This window comes from Kogia breviceps, chromosome 4, assembly GCF_026419965.1.
Source record: "Kogia breviceps isolate mKogBre1 chromosome 4, mKogBre1 haplotype 1, whole genome shotgun sequence".
NCBI classification, from domain to species: Eukaryota; Metazoa; Chordata; class Mammalia; order Artiodactyla; family Physeteridae; genus Kogia; species Kogia breviceps.
Window position 1 is genome coordinate 118,679,816 of NC_081313.1, and position 17,455 is coordinate 118,697,270.

Here is a 17,455-nt window from a genome sequence, read left to right on the forward strand (position 1 = left end):
CCTCTGCCACCTACACACTGATCTCCCAGGAGAGAGCTCTGCCCCAGTACAGAACACTGATTCCAGGACCCAGAACCCTGAGTCTCACCCACAGCTGGTGTAGCAGCGGTGTCTGCCCCAGCTGGCGGAGCAGGTCTAGAGCAGTTCCTGCCCATGGAACGCCCTGACACTCCCTCCCTCCCTCCCGGCTCTCTACTCAGTGCTTTGCCCAACACCTCCTTCTCATCAGCATCCAGGCTGCCATAGTCACCCATGCTAATTACCCTGATACTGAGCTAGGGAGAGAAAGCAAGTGGAGGGGAGAGACCAGGAGCACCGCCCCCACCCGCTCCCCGCCACATACAAGGTAGGAGAGAGACGCAGGTACCCTCACATTCCCCAGACCCCATCATTGATCATCATCGCCGCCCACACTGAGGGCCACTCACATTGGCTGCAGGGAGAAGGGATGACGTCACGTTCCTCTCCCTTCTGAGATGCCAAGTCAGTGTACGAACAGGAGGTAGGACATCTCAAATCCCCTTCTCCTGACAGTAATCACCCTAGTGCCCAATGTCCCCACCCTCATGAAGGGCCAGCTTGGACTGGGCACCAATCAAGGCTTGAAAACAGTTAGGGCTGTGGAGTAGGTGTTAGCCCTCCCCACCCCTTTCCAAACACACATGCCCCGGGCACTCACACCTATGTGTACACACACAGTTCCTGGGGCTCCTCTACCCTCCGTCTCCACCAGGGTGGGGGGCGTGGTGGGGGGAGGAGAGACACCGGGCAGGTATGTGGAAGAAGACAGCAGACGTCAAGACTGGGGTCAGGACGGTGGTCAGAGCTGACTAGTCCTTCTTCTGCCCCTCTCCCCCAGCTTTGAGCTGTGCATGAGCAGGCCCCAGTCAGACCCTCCAGCTGAGTCCCAGTCCTGACTCTCTCCTCCTCTCCAGCACTACCACGACCACGGCCAGCCCTTCTATTCAAATCCAGAGTCTTCAGCCCAGCATTTTCAGCAGAGGTTCAGGCTCAATCTCCCTTCCCTAGCTCCTGGAGTATGTGCCCCATACCTGGAAATCCCACCCCAGGCCCTGTCACAGGCCACACCCACCCCACTGAAGGCAGGTTCTGGTCACCCAGGAAGCCTTCCCAGGCCTCTTCAGCCCTCGGTGACCTCTCCTTCCTCCAACTCACAGCCACTTATTGTGTGTCCCAATCCCATGGCAATGAATCACTGTGCAGCCTGGGACACCGCCCGCCCGCCCGTGTTGTTCAATCCCAGTTATTGTGCACTTACTCCTGTGTTCTCTGCACTTATTCCTCTCCAAGCATCCCAAAGGAAGGGTCAGGGCTCCCTACACTCATCCCCCAGCCCCCTACCATTCCCCTTCACAGAGCTGGGCGTACTATAGGTGCTCATTCATGCATTCAGTGAACGTTTATTGGGCACTTACAACATTCCAGGCTCTATCCTGGGCAGTGGGATACAGTAGCAAACAAGACAGATGCAATCTGTCATTGTGGAGCTGACAATGGTTCTAACTCAAGGACTATTTGTCACTTTTGTTGGGCTGTACCCATTTGACAGATGTAAGGCAGCAGGGTAGAGAAGAGCAGGGATTGTGACATCAGACAGTCTGAGGCAAACCCCAGCTGCCCATTTTCTGACTGCGTGAGCTGGAGCAATTGATTTAGAGCCTCAGTTTCCTTATCTGTAAAATGGGGATAATACTACCTCTTTCCTAGGGAGTTTGAGATCATGTGGGCTAAATGCCTAGCATTTAGTGAGTATTCAACAAATGCTCTCTCAAAGCACTCACAATTGTAGTTAGGTAGCTGTTTGGGAAATAACTTGTGAATTGTTTCTCTTTCCTATAAGACTGTGAGCAGAGACTGGGAAAGCCTCTGCTTTGTTTACTCCTACATCCTCAGGGCCTTGCCCTGGACCCTGCACACTGTAGGTACTCAGTAACAGCTCATGAATGACTGTGATTATTTTACCTCTCAGGCTTAGCCTATCCTGGAACTTTCTGTATGGTCACTGCTTGTTTTCTTGCCCAATTTCCCTACTCCACTGAGAACTCCCTGGGGTCTGATTTAATCCTTCTCTGTGTAGGTCCCTAGCAGACTCTCAGCAAATGGTCATTGAATGCAGATTCCTTACACAAGCACAGCCCCTCCCTGGTCACTCCTCGAACTAATAGGCTCAACGCCTGTAAGGCTGTTATCAGATTAGTGTGTGTGTTTGTTCCCAGCTGCAATCTTAATCTCTTTAAAGGAGGGAAGAATCTATCTGATGCTCTATTTGGATCCACCCTCCAGCCATTTCCCCTCTCCCGGTATGGACCTGGCACTGGGCTCATTTTACCATCAAGCCTCAACCCAAACACACCTGTCTCCAAAGAACCTCATTCCCTTCTGGGCACCTTACCCTGCCCTCCCTTGCACAGCACACACACAACACGGGATCATTGTGAGCACCAATTCCGTGCAGAAGTCTTGGCAGGGTGGGGATTACTTGGGAGTTACCCTAAACATGACAAAGAGGAGAAATAAAGCAGTGCCGGCCTGCCTCCACTCACTCCCTCCAGATCAACAGTTTGGAACCTTTTTGGGTCACATTCCCTTTTATGAATTTTATGAAACCACACCGCAGATTTTTCCAAGAAAAATGAACACTCACAAATTTTGGCTACAAATTCAGAGGTCCATGGTCTGGCACCATCAGGGTGACTTTGATTTGTAGCTGCTCTAAGAGCTACAGATTAAGCACTGACCTTGGGGGCTTCCTTCCCCATCTTGGGTCACAACCAGGGGCTCTAACCCCTCAGGCCTTCCAGGCAGCACAAACATAGCATGCTTGTGACACATTCCCCCCCCTCCTCACGCTTGCCCCCTAACTCTCACACACATTCTCTCACTCACCCTGTCACCCTTAGGGGTCAGAAACGGATTGTGGCATCTAACTTCTGAGTTGGGAAGAAAAGCAAAAGGGAATATCCAAGGCAAGCAAGGTTGGGGGGTGCAGGGGTGGGGGGCGGTTTCCTGGGAGGAAGGAGGAATTTGCGGGGGGGGGGGAAAGGGGTTGGGGGAGGGTTGCCCAGAGTAGGTTGCCCAATAAGAGCTGAAGAGGGTTTAGGCTCTTTAAGCACCTGGAGAGTTCCTTTAAAATGAGTATTATCTGGCTCCACCCTTAGGAATTCTGATTCTGGAAGAGGGACCTGGAGAAACCCCCAGGCAGCAAGGTGGAGGCAGCAAGGGTCAGGAACCTTTTGGGAACAACTTTGAGGTACTCTAGGTCTTTGGAGTTAAGAAAGAAGTATAAATTCTATTATCATCACCTTTATTATCATCATCACTCTCCTCACCATCATCATCAACCCAACTAACACTCCCCGGGAGATTTTACTACATTTACATCCATTTCCCAGCTAATCCTCCCAACCCACTGAAATGGGTACTATTTATTATTAATTTATGGCTCCCCATAGTACAGATGATAAAACTGAGGCTCAAAAATAATTGCCTTAGGTCACAGAAGTAGTAAGCAGAAGAGGTGGGATTTGAGAAATAAGAATGCCTCCTCATGTGAGTTGGGAAAAGGCTGGATGGGGGAAGGGAAATCAATGGAAATCAGTGGTTGCTATGTACCACCCCTGCCGCCCCCCTCCCCGCCCCTGCGAACACACACACACACACACACACACACACACACACACACACACACACACACACACCGCGCCCCCGGGCTGCCAAACCTGCAGGGCAAGGAGTGAAAGAGAAAGAGAGAGCCTAGGGTTCAAGGTCCAAAGGAACCCAGGCCTCCCAAGATGCAGAGAGAGAGACAGAACAGCCAGGAGTGGCAGTGAAGTAGCCTTTCCTACCCCCTGCTCCCACCATCCCTGAACTTTGTCCTGGTGGTTGGCTGTTGGGAGTCATTAGTCCCAGATGGCAGCCTTTGAAGCGATTAGTGCCTTATCTGCCCTTCCCTAGGCATTGGCTGCCTTCCCAGCAGGGGTGTCCCCACCTCCACCTAGCGACACTGGGCACCCAGGACCCTGAGAAGCCAGAGTCTCAGTAGGGACAGTGACTCATTCTTCTCAGGCCAGAGGAGCACAGTGAGGTGTGAGGGGGCAGAGTCCAGGGAAGGCCAAGGAAAACGCCATCTGTGTCAACATCTGGGGAGGAAGGAGAACAGTGGTGAGGGTTCACCTGGAACCTTCATTGACAGCCCACCTCGGGGACCAGGGGCCATTTCCTGCTGAATGCTGTGGCCAGAGAGGAAACACACGGGGGCAGACATCACTGTCCCAGAGGCCAGGTCAGCCCTGACCCTCACTCCTGCACTGTTACACAACAGTCACCACCACTGTGGGCACAAAGCACCAAGGGACATAGCAAACATCTGGGAGAGGAGGGTAAGCAAGCTGGGCTGTGTGGGGTGGAGCTGTTCAGAGGCTTCCCACAGTGAGTAAGTGCACAGCCCTCAGCTCCTCTCCCTTCTTTTTCACAACCCTCTGTTAGCCTCTGCAGGGTTTCCAGGCACCTGCATTCTTTTTTTTTGTTTGTTTTTGTGGTACACGGACCTCTCACTGCTGTGGCCTCTCCCGTTGCGAAGCACAGGCTCCGGACGCACAGGCTCAGCGGCCATGGCTCACGGGCCCAGCCGCTCCGCGGCATGTGGAATCCTCCCGGACCGGGGCACGAACCCGTGTCCCCTCCATCGGCAGGCGGATTCTCAACCACTGCGCCACCTGCATTCTTGAGTCAGATTGTCGGGGTTCAAACGCTGGTTCCACCACTTCCTAGCTGTGTGACCTTGGCCAAGTGACTTTACCTCTCTGAACATATTTCCATATTGTGAAATGGAAATAATCCTGCCTCTTCAAGTTATTTGGGAGGATTAAATGAGAGCTGATGCATTAACGTCTATTACATTGTAAAGGACAGACAGCTTTCCATCACCAAATAGAGCACTTTATTTCCAACATCAGGCAAACAGTAGGTGCTCATTGGTTCAATAAATAAATGAGCCAATCCCCTGCCAGTTGGGAAGACCTATGAAGGCAAGGATGGTGTCTGTCTTACTACAGTACTGCATCCTCATCACCCACCATGGGCCCTAGCAGACAGTAGGTGCTCAATACATGGTTGAAAGAATCTCGCTCTGCAGCACCAACTATCCTCTCTCATGGTAGGGGCAGACCTCACCCGTATCAGAAGGGCCTCCTCCTTTCCCATCTCCTCTCCCCACAGCCTTGACTCCTGCTCAGCTACTCCCCCCGCCCACCCCCGCACCCTTGCAGACCTTCTCCTGACCCTTCCACCCACTCTCCACAGCAGTTAGCTCACTATCTCCACCTAGCCCAGCTCCCCTGACCAAGTAGCCACAGCAGCAGCCCGTCTGCCAGGAGGACGGCTTACCAGCAAGACCCCCCTTTCCAGGTGAAATCCCTTTTGGAATTGGGGATTGGGTGGGAGGGAAGGGAAGAAACTAAATGCTACCAGAACTGAAACCAGACCTGCTCCCCTACCACCCAGCCCCTGGCAGTCTCTGGAGGCCCCTCTCATCCCTCTCTCCTCGATTCCACTCCATCCCCTGGTCTGGTCGTAATTACACATTTCAATCCTCCCAGACCGCCACGTCAAGAAAGTAACACCCCTCCACCCCCCCCACACCTAGACCTCTGGGCTGTCACAAACACCTTCTGCGCGCTCTCATTCCTGGCAGCTACCAAGGGTTGGCCCAGAGCAGGTAATGGAAGGCTCTCGGCGTTTTCCGGCACGATGTCCTGGACTCTGCCGGCCGGGGCAGAACCCAGGTTACATCGCCGCGGTCAGCGGGCGCTCCCCGTACACCTCCTGCGCGCGGGGTATCTCCTCCCAGAGGACGCGGGAGAGTGTGTTGGGGGAGGTGGGACGGCGGCTGTTCTCCGCCAGCCTCCGGCTCGGCCGGCCCCACCCCACCCCCACCCTCAGCAGGGCGACGCCGGGCCTTCCCGAGCTCAGGGCGAGGCGCGAGCGCAGCGCGGTGAGAACGCGCCTCACCGGCGTGTCCCTGGTGTCCCCCGCCCCAGGAGCCGCCGCGGGGACTCCCTCCTCCTCCGCCTCTCGGGCCTCAGCCTAGGGACCCCCACAAGCCGGCATCGGCTAGAGCCGCGCAGCGGACGCAGGGAGGGGGCGGGGAGGGAGCCAGCGCCGGAATCACAAAGCAGCGAGCCCGGCCCGGAGGAGAAATTCTCGTAAAACGGACCCTCTAGCGGACGGCGGAAAAGGGGGCTCTTCCCCACTCTCAATCGTCAAAGACCTCAAAGCAGCCCCGAATATTTCCTGCTAGAAGGAATAGTCTCCGACCACTGCTGAAAAACTGAGGCCAGAAGTCTGGGCTCCCGAAGGTAGCTGGGGGGAAGGGGTGCGAGTCCTTCTCGCCTGCCAGTTGTACTGCTGCGCGTGTCGCGCGCGTGCCCTCCTGGTCCCAGGGCCTTGCCCGCACACACGACTCTGGCCTCCAGCCGGGATCCGGCGGAGAGGACGCCCAGGTGTGAGAGGGACACAGGTGTGTGGGCCCCAGGTGTGCTGGGGATCCAGGTGGTTCGGAGAACGAAGCTAAATGGTCCGAAGAGGGTCGCAAACACCGCCCAAGGCTTGCACCCTCTGCAAAGGGACTTAGGGCCCTGGAACTCCGGGGAGGCGGGCTGGCGCGGCCTGCCAGGTCCAGCTCGTTCCGGGAATACCCGGCCGGCCGGCCCCGGAGTGGGGGTGGGGAGGCGCCAGCGGGGAAGCAGGTCCGGCCTGCCCCTAGGGTTCCCGCTGGGCCGAAATTTACACTCACTGTACGGCGCTAAGGGGAAGAGGGGCGCTAGGGGCTCTCCGGGTGGCCTGGCGGCTTCCCCTGACGGAATCTGGCCTCCGAGGGAGAGGAACAGAGCGTGTACGTTTGTGTGTATATGCTGCAAGGTGTAATGTGACACTGTTGGTGGAAGGTGTGTGTGACACCCAGCGTTAAGATGTGTGAAGCAGTAAATTCTGTGTTTGTGACCGTGAGGCGCTGCTGTGGGTGCCACTTACTGTGTTAGGGTGTGTGCCGTCAAGGGGTGTGCTGAAACACTGGGTTCTGTGTTTATGGGTGCAGTCGAGGGGTGCAAGCGAGACATGTGTTGTGTACCTGTGTTCTGGCCAAGGAGTGTAACATAATTTATGTTAGGGTGTGTGCCTTAAAGGAATATGTGTGTGCGGGGCTGGGTTTTGAGTGTTCATCTGGCGAACTGTGGCCGTGACACTCGTATGTGAGGGCATGAGATTGCATTTGTGTGTCCATGTCGCCGAATGTCACACCCGGTTGTGTTTTGTTGCTCTGTATTGCCACGGGTTGTGTGTCCGTGCTGCTGAGCGTGCAGAAGCTGAAGCAGATTCTGAGCTACTGACGGTGCCCCAGTGGGCGCTGGTGTGCGGGAGGTATGCCTGTGTGCACATATGTATGTATGTGTGTACATATGTCCGTGGTCTGGCCCTCCGGGTGCCCGCGGGGAGCTGGAAGCGCCTGAGTGATCTGAGCTGGTCGCCCAACAAGTGTGTGTGTGTGTGTGTGTGTGTGTGTGTGTGTGCGCGCGTTGTGAATGAGGGTCCTTGCTTGCTACATACTCGGGGACGGCCCCCCCCTCCAACTGGGGGCTGCGGGCTTGCCCCAGGCCATCTCCATCCCTTGTGCGGCTGGAGCCCCCTTATTCCTGCAGCTCCAAGCGCACCGGGGTGCAGGGCGCCCAGGCTGGAGCCCAGTCCAGCACCCGCTCTCCTCGCTCGGCTTTTTGCGGCGGACCTTGGAGGCCAGGGTGCCCCAGCCGCAACCCCAACCGCCCCCACCTCAGCCCCGGCGCGTCGAGCACCGACCGGGCCCCAGTGGCCTCGCTCGGCCGAGCGCCCCTCCCTCGGCTCCCGCCGGCCATGGCCGCTCCCGGCCGGGAGCCACCACCGCCTCCACCGCCACCGATCCTTACCCGCCTCTGGGCAGCGCAGGCCGCGGGCCCTGCAGTCCATGAGCCGCCACTGGCCCCGGCCCGGGCTGCGGCTCGGCACGGCACGGCTCTGGCTGGCGCTGCGGTTCAGGCTCGGCTCTGGCTGGCTTTGGGCACAGCAGCCCCGGCGGCTTCGCGTCCGCGCCGCGCTCCCGCTCCCCGAGTGTGTGAGGCGGCAGCGGTGGCGGAGCCAACGGCGAACGGAGAGCACAGCCGGGCCCGCCCCCTCTTTCCCTCCCCCTCCCTCCTGGCCCGCCCGCCTGCCTCCCTCCCGCCTCCCTGCCCCCTCCCCCGCCCAACACGGCCGGGAGGTGGAGCTCGGGACCGCTCTGGTCCTGCTGGGAGGGGACCCCAGCACCGCTCCCCAAAGCCAGGACCCCTTTGGCTATCTCTCCCCTACCCGAGGCCCGTATACACAGAACGTCCCCCTCCCTGGCTCTTCAGTTTACACTTATCCCACCTGTGCCCTCACCTGGGACCCCTCCCGAATTCCTTTCCTAACCTCACTCAAACACCTGTCCCCTACCCTGCCCCCCTGGGAAGTGGAGGCACGGGAGATGTCTCCCCCGGTGCCTTCTTTTCTGGGCATCGGCTCCTCCAGATCCACCTTCTTCCCGCCCAGACCCCCAGATCACCCCGAATGGCCCTCCCTTCTCACTGCGCTCAGGGGAAGTCCACCCCTCCCCCTCTGGCCGAAGCCGCAGAGCGGTCAGCGTCGGTGGCCGCAGCAAGTCTTGGGGGTGGAGCTATGGAGGGGACCGTGCGAGGGAGAGGGTAACGGGACCCAGGGGGCTCCTCTAGAATGAGGACTGGGGAGATATTCAAGTGTGAGATGACGCGCCTAAGCTCGGGCTATTCGAGGGTCCCTCAAGCACCTGCCCTCAGGGCGGCATGGAGCTGTGACCCCGACACATTTACCAGTGACATACACACATTCACACAGTCACATGGGTCCCTACCCCGCGAAGCCGAGCAGTGTCACGGCCTGTGTCACACGCCCTCGCAGTGCCACACGCTCCCTGTCACAATCACACTCACCGAGTCATACACTGTGTCACACGCAGTGTCTCACACACTCGATACTCAGTTTCTCCCACTCAGTTTTGGCTCTCTGGCGCCATCTAGAGGTGTCTGAGCAGCCTGGGAACTCTTTTTCCTTCGCTCAGGGTTTGGTACCCCAGGCTTTCAATGCCCCAGTCTAATACGACCTCCAGCTTTTGCCACTTAAAAGCCAACGCAATGGGTTCCAGGCCAGAAGAGTGAGAAAGACTGTCCCTGGTAAGGCCTGGCACTGGGTGTGCAAAGGCCTAATATGGGATGATTGATTGCTGGGCCTCTATTTGCCATAGCCTCTGACTACTCCTCCCTATCCACCAGCATTTTCCCATCCCTACCACTCCTCTATCCCTTGTCTCTTTCCTCTGCTTCCTCCGCTTCTGATACCTGTATTCTCTGTGGAACACTCTTCAGGGTAAGGGTGGGCTCTTGGGCCAGCTGAGGGCCCAAGATCTCTCCAAGAGCAGCCCCCCTCGAACTCCCTTTCTGGCCTGGGCCCTGCTCTAGTCTGCACTCCCAGACCTTAGCCCCAGAATCCAAGATGGGGTGCTCTGGATGGGAGATGGGATGACCTAGTGAAAGGAGGGTCTGTCCTATAGGTGGTTTCTCCCTGTCCCCTGCAAAACTCATATGCTCCGCATCACTGAGCACAGCTCCAAGGGAGGAATCAGTGGCCCAGAGACAAGAAATCTTCCACAGAGGAGCTGCCCCAGCTTCCCTGCCCCCAGCGTGTGCGCACTGCCCACTGCAGCAAACCCTCCCCAGTCTGCTTGCTGGGAGCCATTCAAAGACTCCTCTGTTCTCCTCCCTTGCTCAGGGCTGAGCAAGATAGGCAGGCGCAGAGCTGGGCAGGAAATGCTAATCTCCCAGATGTTCTCCTCCGTCCTCCCTGCTCCACCACCGTCAAACCCAAATCCTGCACCTCAAGTGATAGGAGCAGAACTGGGCCAGCGCAACACCAGGGTGTGTCTACTCTTCTCCCTGCTCCCCATCCCCCCCTATCCCAGCTGCCAGGCTGGGCTCTGTGGGGGACCTGAGCCTGGGACAAGGTAGAAATGAGGATGGGGCTGTCTTCCCCAAGCATAAGGGCAGGCAAAGGGCTGAGACTGGGAGGTTGCATCTGAAGAGGAGAGAAGCCAGGCTCCTGGCCCCATACCAAAACTGGGAGGAGGACCTGGTTGGCAAGTAGGGAATCGGGGTCTTCTAAACTGATGATGCCTGAGATTCCAACTGAGACTGTGGCCAGGGATTGGGGGATGCTAGGTGTGGGAGTGGTTGCGTTGCTTGTGGCCTAAGGCTCTTGCTGTGATATGTATGTGCCTGGGATGGGCCATGGCTAAGAGAAAGTTAGGATGCTGTAGAGCCTTGCACTGTAACAGAAAAAATTGTTGTCTCTGATTGCAGCTGGGACACTTGTGATGCTATGATGCTGGTGTGCCTAGGATATAGCCAGAACAATCAGATTATCCGACAGGCTGTTGCCAAGCTGTGTGTGTATGTGTGTGTGTGTGTGTTCATGTGTGCATGTTGAGAGGAGGGCTGTAACTGAAATTCTGTGAGGCTTGAAGCTAAAAGTGTGAGGTTGGCATATCTGAGACTGGCTATAGCTGAGAAGCTGTTCTCTGTTAATATGACGTAGGTAGAACTGTAGCTGGATCCATTGCTTAGGTACTAGGAGATGAGAGGCCGTTGCTAGGAGCCTGTACCTGAGAGGAAGGCTGTTACCTGGGATAAGAGCAGAGCTACTGTTGTGTATAGGACTGTAGCTGGGATGCTATTGGTCCTGAAGCTATAGCTGTGATGACAGCATACTGGGGATTGGCTATAGCTAAGATGCTGTTGCCCAGGCTTGTGGCTGGGCTGTTACTGTGTGCAGGACTCTAGCTGGGATGCCTGCAGCCATAGCTCTGAAGCTCAAGTGTAGCTGAGAGGCCATTTCCTGGTAATATAGCGGGACCACTGTTGTGTGGGGGACGGAGGCCACACTCTGTTTCCTAGGAGATGAGAAGCTGTTCCCTGGGAAGCTGTTCTGGAAGGCAGGATGCTACCTAAGATGGGAGCTGATCTACTGTTGTACTTGGGAGGGTTCCCGAGTGGCCATTGCTGCATCTGTGGCTGGCTGGGTTGGGGAAGGCGAGTGAGTTCTGCTTTGAGGTCTGGGAGATGCCAGGAGCCCAAGGCTGGGCGGGGGCTGCTGCTCTGGGAAGGCTTCAGCAGTTGCTCTGCTGTGGATCTGGGAAGCCTGTTTTCATTACTGTTTTAACTCTTTTTTTAACATTGTTTTTCTCTCGGCTGCACTTTCGCTCACTCATTAATTTTGGTATTTTTCTCACGGTGCCTCAGCCCCTGTCACGGCTGCCATGGCAACAGGAGGCAGTGTGCACAGTGCCAAAATATCTGATCAAAAAATAACCAAAATAAGCAAACACCGAAACGACTGTGCTGGGGGCTCTGGCCGAGGGAGAGCCGATGGCTCAAGTCCAGGAAACTCTAGGTTCCCAAGGGACCCCTTTTTCTTCCCCAGGGAAGCTTTGCTGAACCTTCTGATAACCTGGGAGGCCCCTTCCCAAGGGAACCACCCCACACACACACACAGATCTCCCAGGACTCTGAGATTTCCAATGGTCCCTGCCCAAGAGGCAGTTTTGCCTGAGGTGGGAGCATTGGGAGGGTGTGAAGGCTGCGGTTCACTTCCCAGGAGCTGACAATCAAACCTCTAAGAAGCTCCCTACCTGGCCCTCACCATACACATCTGCATCACCCCACCCACCCCTCTCCCGACCCCTCCTTCCTCAGTCTTCTTCCACTTTCTCTGCTCTCAACCCCTACTTGGCCACCTCCACTCTCTTCTTTTCATACCCCAGCATCCTGACAGGATGGCTGGAGGGGAGGAAGCTGCAATCTCCCACAACTCTTCAGTGGAGGTGCTAGGAGAGACGCCACAAAAGCACCTGACACTCCTGGGCCTCTGGCCACCTCTAGGTCCAGCTGCCTACGGGAGATTCCTGAACAGCCCTGAACACTCACACCCGCTCCACTTTCCCCCCAATAGCATTCAAGTTTCCTGGGGACCTCCTTCTCTCAAGTGGGCATGTCCCCAGGAAGGGTAAAACAATAGAGCCTCATGTGGAATAGGAAGGGGCAAAGCTCTTGGTACTACCTGTCTCCCTTCTTTACCCACTAATTTCCCCTCTGAGGGGGCTTGTCTAGATTTCTGGAGCGCTAAGAACTGGAGGAATAAGAAGGAGCTCTTCAGCTCTGCCTCAGTCACATCACCAAATTATATCTCTGGCTCCTCTTCTTGGTGCCCCTCCAGCAGTGAAAATCTCACTCCCAACAGGTCTTCGTCCCTTTCTGGGAGCTAGGACTCACCTCCTGCTCCTTACATTCAGTTCCTATAACCCCCTCCCCACCAAGAGCAGTAGTGGCCTTAGCCTCCTGGCAGAGCCTTCCTGGGCCTGTTTCCATAGCAACCAGATAGTCTGTGCAGTGTGAGAAGGGGAGGGGAGACAGGAGCAGGGAGGAGGGACCAGACCTCACGGGCAGCCCCAGAAGGGACCTGGGCAATGAGAGAAGGAGGAAGCTGCCCCATCCAAAGGGAGGGTGGGACCTTGATCTGGGGAGGGGAGAGAGGAGGTAGCTAAAGCTTGGTAGGTTCTATTCACCACCACCCCCACCCCCCGCCCCTGCACCACAGCTTATTCTGCTGCCTCCTGAGGAGACCCACGACTGTCTCGTCCCCTGGCGCAGAGAGGAGGGGGGTTCCTATCTCCCCACGCCCCTAAGATCCTTCTTTACCAGGAACTGCCTGATCTGGGGTGAATCTCTTTCCCAGGAGCCAGCAGTCTTAGTCTAAGACAGGGACCATAGGATACCTTCCCTCCCCCAAGAGCTATGCACTCACCCCAGACCAGTGGCTCTGTGCTCTGGAGGCTGGGCCGCCCTGGGACCCGGTGACCACTGCTGACCCCGTGGCGTGCGGCTCTCAAAGGCCCCATTCATCTCCGGGGGCTGAAGGCACCATTGTCCCTGGCGGGGGGTGGTGGGGGCAGTGGGGGGTCTCGACTCAGAAGGAAGGAATGTGTCTGGAGAAGTTGCCCGCAGGGCTCCAGTCTCCGGGTCCCCACCAGCTCTCCATCGGGACCCCTACACGACCCCAAGCCCTTTCCCCCACTAGCTCCCAGCAGCCTTCATGCTTCTCTTGAGGGTGGGGACTGCTGTGGTCTGGGGGAGAAGCCTTGCCGCAACCCTCTGTCTCTCTCGGCAGAACCCTTTCTGGGGCTGGGAGCTGTCCAGCGCCTCGAGTCCTGACGGACCAATGATGCGCCTAGGTGCCATCGGACAAGAGGGGGCTCAGGGCCAGCCTAAGCTGGCTGGGGGCTCGGGAGCTCTCCTCCACCCAGGCTAACACTGCAAACCACACCTGACCTGGGTGAGCATGGGTGCAGCTCTGGACATGGGGATCCATGGGTGCTGAGAACTAACCTGAGGAACAACTTGACCCCTGCCCTATCTGAGGAGAATTGAAGGGTCAGGTGCCACCAGGCCACACCCCTGGAATTCAGTCTCTGAGAGAGTTACAGAAAAAGCCAGGAGAGGTCAGGCCCTGCCTCTCCCTCCACCACCGACCGTCTCTGCTGTGCCTCTGTTTCTATTTTCCTAGCTCTCTCCACCCTCCTCTTCTATTTCCCTCCCTGCTGGGTTGGGGGCTGCTGAATTATCACTTCCCAGCTCTGCTAATGTGCTCCCTGCTGCAGGGAGGGATCATAATTCTGGGAGATGATTAAGTTTCAAATTGTTTTTCTGTGTGTTGTTGAAGATGAGGCTTTAATATGGTCCCTCCCCAGATAGGGAGCCTGGCCTGGCCCCAGCTACTTACTTGCCGCATCCCTCCTCTGCTGGACCTCTCCTCTCTGATAGGCCAGGTCTGGGAACATGTACCTTGGTGTCCCCTCTAAACTTACGCGCGGTGTGTGTGTGCGGGGGTGGACCCACCTTTGACTCAAGTGGGAATACACATAATGTGTGGTGAGAAACACTGGTTTTGAAGTCAGACAAGTCAGAATTCAAATCCTAACTCTGCCACTTACTGTCTGTATGACCTTGGATGAGTTACTTAAACTGTCTGAGCCTCAGTTTCTTCATCTGTAAAATGGGGATAATTTAACAATGGCCTCATAGAGAGCTTTGTGGATTTAAAATTATAATGCATGTAAAGTGCTTAGCAGAGTGCCTGGCTCAAGGTAAAACCTGGTCAATGTTAGTGGTTATTAGTATACACGTACCCCATCCTGTGTGATCCTGCCTCCCCCATCCTTCCTAACTTTGTTCCTCAGTTCAGTAAATATACATCTAATGCCTGCTATTTTTCCAGGCACTGTGAGGTAGAAATTAAGTTATTCAGGAGTGAGGAAGTTGGTTTTCTTGCTTATCTGCCCTTAAACACCACTTCATTTGCCTCCTTTCCTCCTTTCAATTTAAGTTCACTCCCATTTAACCCTCCCACCTACTTCCAGCTCTTCCTTCATTATTCCTACTTCATTCTTCCTTCTTTCTCTGCAGTCTTATCACTTCACCTTGATTCTTATCCTCCTAACACACACATCTTTTACCTTCTACATCATTCTCCATCCCATTTGGGGCCATCATAGGGGTTGAGTTTTCAAACAGGAGAGAGAATCCTGAGCCATGCCGTGTGTGTGTGTGTGTGTGTGTGTGTGTGTGTGTGTGTGTGTGTGTGTCTAAGTGTCACACACATTAATCTGAATTCAATGGTGGATCTGTAACAGACTTCTGAACTCACACATTTGAACTGTATACTTGTTTGCCTTCTATCCTCTATGTATAATAAGCCTTACAACCCTTGAAATATAAGTCTATTTCTTTGCCTACCTACCTACCTACTCTGCCCCTACCTCCATCTTTGTTATACTCTACTCTAAATGGGAAAGCCTACTGGTTGTCAATAACAGAAGCTGATTTATGATAGTGTATTTTTGTTTCTTCTCAGCTGGCTTCCTACCCTTTACCATACTGACCAATTTTTCCAAGAAGTCATTTCACAACTCTTGAGGGCTTGATTCAGTGCAGGAAACAGAAACTACTCTAGGTATTTTAAACTGAAGGGAATTTAATATGGGAATTGAGTGCTTATAAAAATATTTAAAAGACTTGTGGAAAGGACTCCTAGAAGCTATACCAAGAGAGCTAATACATATGCCATGATCAGAAAGATGGGGACTCAAAAGGCCACCACTGGAACTACTGAATTAAAGAACACACTGCCAAAGCTTTGCCATCTAGGAATTAGGAAGAAGAGACCAGGAAGCTGGAATAACTGTTACAGGAGAACTCCACATCTCTAGGATCCTGCTTGCCAGCAGAAAGCCCAAAATAGCAGAAAGAAGGCCTCTTCCACTTTTCTGCCTGCCAGTCACACAGTGCACTTAATTGTAAGGGAGTTAGAGGAACTGTATTGTAGCTTTCTAGTCTCTGTAACACAGCAGAAGAAAGTAGCAATAGAGGATGCATGCCAACTGACCATATTCAACACTAATTTGGACCTTGCCCTTTAGGAGTTCACAGACTAGAGGAGAAAACACCAGGATCAATGCAGGTTAAAAGGATGAGCCAGAAAGTATCTGTGAAAGACCAAACTTCAGCCCCATGAGGCCTGGGACCTTAGTGGTCTTAAAGTGAGTCCAGACCTAATTTGTAGCTATGGAGCTCAGGTTGTGCAAATCACTGGAGGAATAAAGCTGAAGTCAGTACACTAGGGAGAGGTGGGGAAAGAAGAGACCATGACCCAATGTCCACAATAGTTCTCACTTCCTGGAAGGGGCTATACACAATAATCCAGGACCCCGAGTGAGGTCCCAAGAAAACAGGGCCCACACTCGGTAGCAGATCCTCCCTCACACTGACTGGTTTTGGTTTATGTGGCCCTATGTGGCCCTGTGTGGCTCACCTGTCACCTGCCTCAGACCATCATTCTAAAATGAGCCCTCATGGGCTTCCCTGGTGGCGCAGTGGTTGGGAGTCCGCCTACCGATGCAGGGGACATGGGTTCGTGCCCCGGTCCGGGAGGATCCCACATGATGTGGAGAGGCTGGGCCCGTGGGCCATGGCCGCTGAGCCTGCACGTCTGGAGACTGTGCTCCGCAACGGGAGAGGCCACAACAGTGAGAGGCCCGCATAACGCAAAAAAAAAATAAATAAAAAATAAAAATAAAATAAAATGAGCCCTCAGGATCACCACTGGGAGAAGAGAAGTGCAGAGGGAAGGCTAAAGTGGGCCCATCTCTCAAGCAGGAGAGCCTGAACCCAGGGGTGTTTTGCTGGGGAATATCCAGAAACTGGCACCTTCCAGCTGTCTATCTCTGCTTCCTCCTGCAATTCCAGATGTTTTGGCATCTCTTCTCTTCTCTGACTCTAGGAATCAGGAGCTGAGTCTAGGTGCTTCTAGGACAAGGAAATAGTAGCAGCCTCCAAGATCCCAAATAAATCCCGTTTATAAATGGTATCAGTTTATATCTGCTGAGTGAGTATGAAAGTGTAGGGATAAGAGGTGGGCTGGCATCTCCTCATGGGCTTAAAATGGAAGGTAGTATTTCTCAGTGGGTAAAATCTTGGCTTCCAGAGTCCTGTCCTGACTCAGCTGCTTCTTAGTTTGGCCCTAGTGTGACCTTGGGCCAATGACATAATCTCTCTGAGCTTGTTCCCAATCCATAAAAGGGGAATAATACATACTTGCCTCCCAAGAAGGTTGGAGAACTAATTGAAATAATTATGGATAACCATGTACAAAGTGCTTGGTTCAGTTCATGGCACATAGTAAGCTTTCAGTAAATGGCAGCTGTTAGTATTTTTGTTATTATTATTGATACCGTACTTTCTCAGCAACAAACATCTTCCATCTTAATTACCTGGAAACATTTAGAAGAGGGGGTTCCTCACACAAGGCTTGCTCTGGAAGTATGAGCTCTTAGTCACAATTTGGAAAAGTGGGGAGCCAGACCAGGTCAGGATGCCCCTCAAGCCCATTTCTTCCAGCTGAGAAGTCTCTGTCCCCTTGAATCCTAGTGCTGTCCCTGTGTGGATCCATTAGGGCATCTTAACATCACCCAGGGAAGGGGCCGTGATGTCACTCAGGCAGTCGAGGAAAGGCAAGGCTAGTGATATTCACAGGCCCGAGACCAAAAAAGTTTGGAACCATCTGCTCTGACCTTTCGTGCCTCCTTTTCTCCTTTCCTCTCCTTTCCTCAAACCCTCCAACTTCATTTAAATTTTATTGAACATCTACTATGTACCAAACACAGGCACCATATTAGGTACTGGGGGGTATAGTGAAGAGCAGAGAGAAAGGCAGCCCCTAACCAACTGAAGCTCTCAGTTCACTGTGGTCA

At 54.4% G+C, this 17,455-nt stretch overlaps 1 protein-coding gene across 3 annotated transcripts in view; it reads right to left on the reverse strand.

Moving 5' to 3' along the window:
* PCDH1 (protocadherin 1) overlaps positions 1-17,455 on the reverse strand; it is a 51,327-nt gene that overhangs the window by 17,678 nt on the left and 16,194 nt on the right. For 2 of the 3 annotated variants that reach the window (XM_059061209.2, XM_059061210.2), the window contains exon 1: positions 7,977-8,215. The exons of the other annotated variant lie outside the window; for it this stretch is intronic. In XM_059061209.2, the coding sequence (XP_058917192.1) occupies positions 7,977-8,016 (40 nt within the window). In that variant the 5' untranslated portion in view covers positions 8,017-8,215. Of the gene's footprint in view, positions 1-7,976; positions 8,216-17,455 lie in introns of those variants that run through there. 3 annotated transcript variants of the gene reach the window in all.